This window comes from Eubalaena glacialis, chromosome 3 (genome assembly GCF_028564815.1).
Source record: "Eubalaena glacialis isolate mEubGla1 chromosome 3, mEubGla1.1.hap2.+ XY, whole genome shotgun sequence".
Taxonomy (NCBI): domain Eukaryota; kingdom Metazoa; phylum Chordata; class Mammalia; order Artiodactyla; family Balaenidae; genus Eubalaena; species Eubalaena glacialis.
Genome location: NC_083718.1, coordinates 98,016,206 through 98,025,302, shown reverse-complemented (window position 1 = coordinate 98,025,302; position 9,097 = coordinate 98,016,206). Strand labels below are relative to the sequence as shown.

The 9,097-nt window shown below is 52.4% G+C and overlaps 1 protein-coding gene across 2 annotated transcripts in view; it reads left to right on the top strand.

The window, feature by feature from the left end:
* The first annotated feature begins 1,222 nt into the window (after positions 1–1,222).
* The window catches only part of SLC6A17 (solute carrier family 6 member 17), a 30,634-nt gene continuing 22,759 nt past the window's right edge, over positions 1,223–9,097 (top strand). For both annotated transcript variants that reach the window (XM_061186206.1, XM_061186205.1), the window contains exons 1-4: positions 1,223–1,508; positions 4,910–5,067; positions 6,735–6,861; positions 7,620–7,801. In XM_061186206.1, coding sequence (XP_061042189.1) covers positions 1,223–1,508; positions 4,910–5,067; positions 6,735–6,861; positions 7,620–7,801 — 753 coding nt within the window. The remainder of the gene's footprint in view (positions 1,509–4,909; positions 5,068–6,734; positions 6,862–7,619; positions 7,802–9,097) is intronic.

Here is a 9,097-nt window from a genome sequence, read left to right as displayed (position 1 = left end):
ACAGGGACCTTGCCCAAGAGTTCAGGTGGCACGTGCGAGGAGAACAGAGGCAGCTCCTTCCCTTAGTAATGGCAGAGCCGCATAATTTACATCCCTAGAAAGATGCAGGGCAACTGCAGGTCGGGGTGTACGTGGTTTAATTTTAAATCCTCCAACCTTCCCTTAATGAGGAGGTGCTTCAAAACAAGCAGAATGTTGGGATCCTTCAAAGGACTCATTTGCTTGGTGCTTTATTTGTTTAAGGGAAAGCATGATACACGATGGGGAATGGCAGGAGTAGGGAGGGTTTTGCCTCCCCCGCCCACCTTGTGCAGACATTATCTGCTGTAAAACTGTCACTGAAGGATGGAGAACTGGCTCTTGGCTGTGGTGGCCTTCAGATAATGTCACTGCTGAGTGATGACCCAGGATTTGTTGGCACTGAGCAAACATCTCTAGGGCTCTGCTGCCAGGATCCTTAGCTGAGCCTGGCCGGAGCTCCTGCCTGGGATGCTGGTGTCCAGGGGCTCCACGGTAAGAGCTCTAGCCTTTTTTTCCCCAAACATTAATGTCCCTCTGAATCACCAAAGGTTTTGTAGAAATACAGAGAATGATTCAGTAGGTCTGGGGTGGGCCTGAGAGTCTGTGTTTCTGACAAGTTCCCATGATGCCACTGGCCCCAAAACTGCATTTTGAATGCAAGCGCTGGCTTCCTGGGTCCCACCAGGTGATTTGACTAAATAGAACACAGGAGGGCTAGGACTTGGCTATACCCTGTGCTGCCCTGGGCGGGGAAGGCCGTGGAGCCCTCCAGATGTTCTTGAACATTCTAGGATCTGTGGTTATGAAAGGGGTCAGTGTTGTCGTGGACGACCCTTTATTTGGGTTTGGTGTATGGTGTTGCTTCTTCCGTCCCATTAGGCTGGCCTTTCTGATGATGCTCAGGTAAGAAGGCCAGTGGGGAAACTGAGTGTGCAGACCTCGAGCTCCTCAGCGGGCACCTCGATGGGGAGGAAGGCGAGCTCGATGCTCAAGGCCACTGACCAGCCTCTGAGTGAGTGACGGGGAGTGGATGAATTGATTGGGTCGTGTCCGCTTGGGCTCCCCACCTCTCTGGCGTGGTCAGCTAATCCTCTCCTGCTCATCTGGTTTCAGAGGTCCCTGCATGAGAAGGAGCTGACAGCAGCCGAGCCCCACCTTCTCTGCGTGCTGGGGAGCAGGGCTGCGTCGCCCAGGTGGCCCAATGCCGAAGAACAGCAAGGTGACCCAGCGCGAGCACAGTAGTGAGCATGTCACGGAGTCGGTGGCCGACCTGCTGGCCCTTGAGGAGCCTGTGGATTATAAGCAGAGCATCCTGAATGTGGCCGGAGAAGCAGGCGGCAAGCAGAAGGTGGCGGAGGGGGAGCTGGATGTGGAGGACCGGCCGGCCTGGAACAGCAAGCTGCAGTACATCCTGGCCCAGATCGGCTTCTCTGTGGGCCTTGGCAACATCTGGAGGTTCCCCTACCTGTGCCAGAAAAATGGAGGAGGTAAGAGGCAGCCCTGCTTGCCCTGGGGGTGCCCTGCAAATGGCCTGGGCTGAGGGGAGAAAAGAAACACCCCTCTGTGAGGCAGAACCAGAGCCCTCGTAGGTTGGAGCTCAGAACTCCAGAGTGAGACTCCCCAGGAATAGCTAACGGCTAATAGCTCTCAAGAGGCTGCAGGCATGATGATAAGAATGTGGGCTTTGGCCCTAGACAGTCTGGGTTCAAATCCCAGTGCAGCCACTGGGACCCTGTGCAAGTTGCTTAATTTCTCTGTGCCTTGCTGTTCTGCATTTGTAAAATGGGAATAATAGTAGTTCCTGCCTCACAGGATAGTTGGGAGAACTAAATGAGCTTTACATGTAGAATGCTTACCACTGTATCTGACACAGTAACTATTGGCCATTGTTACTAAATGCGTATAACTGCTGGGCAATGTTGTAAGCACTTCTTGGATATTAGGCTGAAATACGTGAAACTGTTGATATGTGAGTGTCTTGGAACAGCCAAAGCACCAATTTCATATGGTTCAACCATCATATCCTCCCAAAAAGCCTATGTGAGGAAGAGCTATTCTCATCCTCACTTTAGAAACTGCAAAACAGGCACAGAGAGGTTAGATCACTTGCTCAAGGTCACACAGCTAGTGATAAAGTCAGGATTCAAACCTGGACAGCTTGGCCCCAGAGCCTGAGCACTTAATCACTATACCCGCAGCCTCCCAGGTAGGAAGGGTCCTCATGCTGCCCTCTGAGTTTCAATCCCCCCAGAGGATCCTGCCTGTGGTATCAAACCCCTTCTACTCACTACTTCTAGCTCCCAGGGTGGGTAGAAGCCCCCAGGCCTTATCCCCCAGCACCTGAATGCAGGCTAGAAAGTTCCAAAGGCAACTTGCTTTGAAACCAGGGGGAAACTAACCAAAAATGAGCAAGGCAAAACCCAATGGACTGAAAACAATGACGCTTCCAAGCTCAGACCTCTGGTCCTGGGAAAGTGATTTGAGTCAGAAGAGAGCTTTCATGCCCCTGAGTCCCTGTGCCCTGGCACCGCCACACTCCAGCCTGAAGGTGTGGCTGCAGCTTTGCAGGCATTTTAACCCTGCTGCCTCCCTCGCTGCCCCGTGGGACTCTCCTCCCAGTGATGGAGCCCTATTCAGGGACCCTCCCTCCTCTCCGGGACACTCTCCCTGGTCCAGAAGGCAGAGTCTGGCTGGAGGCTTCCCCTCCTTTGCAGTTTCTAGTGAAGGGCAGGGAGTGAGAATGCCCACCTGACCTAGGCCAGAAACTTCCATCTTGCCACCAGGGCACAGTCTATTCCCCCCATGCTCTTCTTGCTTTGAAGGATCTTTTTTTTCTCCCCCAATAAATAACTGCCAATCAGAGCTTTCAGTCTGTATGGCATGTCCAGGCCCAGGTCGCTGAGTTGATACAAAACCAGCCCAAAGCAAAGATACAAATGGAAGTGTGTGGTTCCCTTAAGTGCGGTGAGATGTTAAGAGCTCAGAGTACCCGAAACAACTTTGGAGGACACGTTGCATTTGGGGACTCCGGCTGGCAACCTCCAACCTTGTCCTTTGTGGCCGAGATCATCAGTCTGCCTGAGCCCTGATGCTGAATCACAGAGTCCTTCTCCCCACCACACAGTCTGCCCGCGCCCCTGCTCCCCCGGGCAGTGTTCTTGCCAAAGTCTGTTAGTTTCCAGTGTCACCAGACAGTTGCCACGGCACCAGACATCACGAACACCCCGGGAAGAAAAGCGTTGTCGGGTCTCAGGACTCTGAGCTCCCCATCCCATGTTCCTACCTTCATTTTCCCATCCTTTCTGACTCCTGAATCCCTCTTTATCTCTACCTTTAACTCTCCAGTATTTTACCATTTTTATAGTAAGTCATCTTAAATCTTTTTTGGAAGGAGGCAAATTATCACAGGAAGGAGATGGTTGGTCTGAGAGTCAAAACTCTGGTTTTGAGCCCTGGGTGATCCAGTCAAAATTACTTAATTTTGGATGGAAACTCTGGAACTCTGCCTAGCTCTACCAGATGTTGACAGTTTATTCTGCATCCTCTCAGTTTGCTTTTTTTTTCTCTTTATTTTTATGAGAAGGAGGCAAATGGTCATCAGGTGCTTACTATGGGTAAGTCACTCATTTAATCCTCACAACAGCCCTGTGCAGTAGGTATACAGTTGAAGCATATGAAATGGCCATTTTCATAAGTCAAAAATGATCAAATATCAGCAATTTCATATGGTTCTACTTAATATTTTCATCCTCTTTACATAGATGGCAGAACAGTGGCGCAGAGAGATCAAGCAATTTGCCCAAAGTCACACAGCTAGTAAGTGGCAGAGCCAGAATTCAGGCCCAGGAGGTCTGGCTCCGTGGTCTGGATCTCAACCCCTACTCAGTGTGCATCTCAACAGGCTGAGATCGAGATGGTCTTTCAAGGCCCAGGGATAACCTTGGGGTTTGCAAGAAGCGAGACATGTATAGACATGTCACACAGCCTCCCGGGTTTTGTATTTCACCCGCAAGTCCTCAGGTCGGGCAAGATGTGCAGGGAGATGTGTCCCTGTCCTTTCCTGCAGATCACTTCTCTCCTCTTCTGCTTCCCTGAGCCGGAGACCAAGAGACAGAACTAGGTTAAAAGACAGAGCCAGGGGTCCTTCAGGCCCTCCTCCTTTTAGGATCGTGATACAGCAGGTTGTTAGTGACAAGTGGAATTTATGTGTGCATGTGATCCTGTGCACCTGTGTGTTTAACGAATTAGATGCTGTTATGTGAGGTGTGGGAGGTTGCTCACCTGGAAGCCTCTCCTGATTAGCTCCATGGGACTCACACCCCTCCCTCAGGACACACGTGCTCAGTTGGCCGTGTGTGATGTGTGTGCATGCACTGACATTGCTCGTGTGAACCTGAGGGTCCCGCAGCTCTCTTGGGATAGCGTCTGTGCCTTCTGTTGCCCTGATATCCCCACTGCACACACCTGGTACAGAGTAGATAACAGCTGACTGTTGCCAAGTGCCGGGTCATGCACCCCGGAGATGCCCGACCCCCTGGACTCATTGGCAGTTTGGGCACATGTTGGGGGGACAGGTGTCCACAGAGTATGTCAGGAGGTGGCTGTGTCTGTCTCTGAGTCTAGCCTCGTGAGTGGGAGGCATTGACATACATCTGGATCCTCCTTTAGTGTTTCGGGTCAGGGGAGCCAAGGGCTAGAAGGAGGTCTGGGCGGCCAGTGTGTGGTAGGTCGCACGTGTGAGCCAGACCATTCCTGGAGGAGCACAGGGACTGGTAACTGTTTGAGGACGATTGGAGATGTGGCCGATGCTGTAGGACCTGGCTGCCACCCCTCTCTTACCCTGCTGCTGTGCTGCAGACACCCTCCAACATCCTTCCCTCCTCCCCAGGTGCCTACCTGGTGCCCTACCTGGTGCTGCTGATCATCATTGGGATCCCGCTCTTCTTCCTGGAGCTGGCTGTGGGCCAGAGGATCCGCCGCGGCAGCATCGGCGTGTGGCACTATGTGTGCCCCCGCCTGGGCGGCATCGGCTTCTCCAGCTGCATAGTGAGTCGGGGGCTGGTGGCGGGCACTAGCCAGGAGGCAGAGGGGCTGCTCTTGGGCACAGGGTTTACAGACCAGAGTCCTGGGCGGAGGTTAGGGCAGGGAGGGAGACCCTCATCATGAGAATTGCATCCAGCTGGTGTCTCAGGGCCACATATTTCCTAAACCGAAAGTTGGCACCACTCTCTGATGGTCTAATATTTGGGATTATTATGAAGAAGGAAAGGCCTGGGACATCTCCGCCAGAGTTCTCTGGGGACATGTGGACCATCCCAGATTCCCCTCTCTGCCTACCAGTCCATCAGCTCTCTGTGAGGGAGGCCCGTCCTTTTTCCTGGGTTAAAGAGTATTTTATTTGGGTAAGTGGGTGGCACGAGAAAAGGCAGCCCTGGGGTATGGCGTCTCCTTGCCAGTTTGCTGTGCGCATGAGCAGACTGGGAGAAGGACTCAGGAGCCTGGGGCTGACCGAGGAGGGGTGAGGCTTTGGAACAATGGGAGACAGGGAGACCCCACTGGCCTGGATGGGGAACTCCATGAGAGCTCCAGGCTGATCCACGGGGCAGCAGACGAGGCCCTGCTTAGTTAGCTCTCTAGGTGAGGAAACCGAGCCTCCCTTAAGGGCAAAGCCCGCAGGTGCCCATGCTCACACCTAGGATAAAAACTGGAATCTGCTTCTGGAAGGGACTGAGGATCTTTCAGCCCCGGCAGCAGGGCCAGCCCAAACCTGCCTCACTCAGCGACTGGGAGAGATCACCTCTACACAGGTTGACATGGCTGAATACAGCACCCTCTGCTGGGGCTGGCTGGGTGTATATGCATGAGTGTGAGTGGTCTGCCCCTTGGACTAAAAGCATCCAAGTAAAGATAGTGAGTGTCTCTCCTTCTGTATTCCACATAAGGTGTGCTGTAGGAGTGTCTGCTTGTGCATACCCGGGCTTAGGTGAAATTAATAAAGCAAGGGGCTCTCAGCTCTCACACTGCCCAGCAGTGTCACTGATGCATCATATAGCCGGGCCCCTGAACATAGAAGGGATCTCTTGACATCCAAAGTGGATGCAGCAAATCTCTGCATGTAAAAGCATTGCTTTCAAAGAAACCCCTTGAACCCTCAGTCAGAATCCATGTGCTCCTATTTTAAATACAATTCTACCAAGGTTGGTTATCATGTTTCCAAGAACGAGAATCGATGTCTTTCTAGAGGCAGACTGCTGACAGTACCAAAGAGAAAGTAGCATCCCGAGAGAAGGAAAGACATAGGAAGCCAATAAGAAGCATTTACAAAACCTCAAAAAGCGCAGCAGTCTGGGGCCATTTACTGTAGCGGCAGTAGCTGTACATGCCTCCATAGCCCTGGAGGGCAGCTCTGGAATTGTAATCCTGAGTCATCAGGAAATGATGGGGAAGTGCTTCAAGCGTCTTAGAAGAATTTCAAACTGGAGAGGATTAATATTTTAAGAGTTTACTGCTTAAAGGAGAGAACTTTAATATCTGAAACATTCCTCTGTGGATTCCCCAAATAGCAGATGAGTGGAGGATTAGGAGCAGACCCTCAGCTGCCACTGTCCCATGATCCCATCCCTCCTCCCCCTCCTCCAAGGCTGTGCGTGGGGAGGGGCGTGGGAGTGGAGTTGCCTGTAGCCTCTGTGACCCCCATGGACCCCCGTCTGCAGGTCTGCCTCTTTGTTGGGCTGTACTATAATGTGATCATCGGGTGGAGCATCTTCTATTTCTTCAAGTCTTTCCAGTACCCGCTGCCCTGGAGTGAGTGCCCTGTCGCCAGGAATGGGACCGTGGCAGGCAAGTATGGTTCTTCTGAGCAACCCACCTGGGGATTCCAGCCAGATCTGTCCCAGGAAGGCGTTGAAGGAGCCTAAGAGGCTAAGGCACAGATTTGGGATTTCATTGACTTGCTGTGTCACCTTGGATAAGCCACCTACCCTCTCTGATCCTCATTTCCTCTTCTGATGATCTCTTGCCAGCCTATCCCACAATGTTCTTACAGGGATTGAATGAAATAGTGAGTGTAGGTATAACTCTGGAGATTGTGACTTTTGTTTAGTTATTATTAACTACCCTAGGTTACTCTAATACCATCCTATCTGGAAACAACCTTAATTTGCATGCCAGTCCCCTAAAGGGCTGGCTGACTTATCCCACCCACAGATGGGTAAACTGAGGCCCAGAAACAACTTTCCCATGGTCACACCACTGATTTAACCAAGGATCAAGGATGAGAATGCAGGTCTCCAGCTCCTCGCTCAGAACCGTTCCCAAGGAACTTGAGGCCGGTTCTGCCTAATCTTTCCTGCCCTCCATGGATGGATGTGGGCAGGGGGATGACATGAGTGGGAATTCAGTCAGATCAGTGTATCCTGAAGCCTCCCAGGCCCCTTGGGAGCCCAGGAGTCCTCAGGGTCTGCCAGATCCTGGCTAACCCAGAACAATATCATTCTTCCCTGCTACCCATGCTCAGCTGCCCTGGGTGGGGGTCAAGTGGAGGAGGTGGTCCCACGGGCCTCTCCACTGAGGCCCTGTGGCTTTTGCTGCCGTTTCAGTGGTGGAGCCAGAGTGTGAGAAGAGCTCGGCCACTACCTACTTCTGGTACCGAGAGGCATTGGACATCTCCAACTCCATCTCAGAGAGTGGGGGCCTCAACTGGAAGATGACCCTGTGTCTCCTCGTGGCCTGGAGCATCGTGGGCATGGCCGTCGTCAAGGGCATCCAGTCCTCGGGGAAGGTGAGCGGTGAGGGGGGGGCACCCACACCTACACGGGGGAGGGGGTGCCGCAGAAAACTGTGGAAGGCAGGGGTGGAGAACTCTGGGTCGCCCCTGCAGGGTTCTTTGGGTGGGCTTGGCCTCTGGATGGCTCAGGATGAGGACACAGGCCCCTGAGGAGGTGATGGGAGCATCATAGCCACAGTATTGTTCCCTGTGGACAGCCCGCCAGGGATGGGCTTGTGGAAAATCACTGCCTGGACCCCAGCTGCCTCCGTGCTCAGATAACTCCGGGTTGCTCCCACAGACTTTAAAGAGAAGGAAAACCAGGAGTACTGAGCTAGGACATTCGGCTAGACCCTAGCCCTTCAGCTTCCCTAGCAAGAGCCCTAGAAGAGCCTGCTCAGCAATTTTTGGTGAAAACCAACAGCTCAATGTATCTACAACTGATGGGCTCTGTGAACGGGTGGGTACTGTGAGTGAAGGGGGCTTTGGGGGCCTCTGAGGGTACAGACCAGCCAAGCCCCACACACACCTTCTCCCAGTAGGTCAGATTCCCTTAAAATAAGGGCACTTTCTTCTTTGTCATGTGTCAGTATTCGTGGACTGCCAGGGCTGGAAAAGATGTTAGAGATCCTATAGCCCAATCCACCCATTTTACAGACGAAGAAACCGAGGTTCCAGAGGTGGGGGGAAATATCTCACCTGAGATCAGGCAGCCAGTCAGCCCCAGGGCTGGAACTAGAATCCTGGCTGTCTGTCTGTCTGAGGCTCCAGGCTCTTTGGTGGATTTGATGAGCAGGGAAGCTAAGCCCTGGAAAGGTAGCGTGGTCTCAGCCACCACCTCTTCTCTCTCCAAAGGCCAAAACAGTAGCTGGCACTTCGTGGCACTGATCAGGCACTGCCACATGTATGAGTGCATTTGGGCCACAACAATCTTAGGAGTTAGGAGTTATTTTACCCACTTTATAGATGAGGAAATGGAGGCACCCCGAGGTTAAATAAATGGCTCAAGGTCATGTGGTTGGAAAATGGTAGTCAGGATCAGAACTCAGGTTGTCTAGCTCTGGACCTCCGTGCTTTTAACCTTACACCATCCTCCCTGAACAGCCTTCTTGGTTTGTTTCAGTGCAGCAAACTTTTTGTAAGCATCTCCTTTGTGGGAGGCTCTGTGCCAGGCCCATGGAGATATAGAAATGTTCAAGAAATGCATGTGCTAGAAAGTAGCATTTAATTTATAATCACAAGAGGCAGGACCTTCTTCTGATGCTTTTGCTTGGGAGCCGTGCCTATAACCTCCTGGATGCCTTCTGTCAA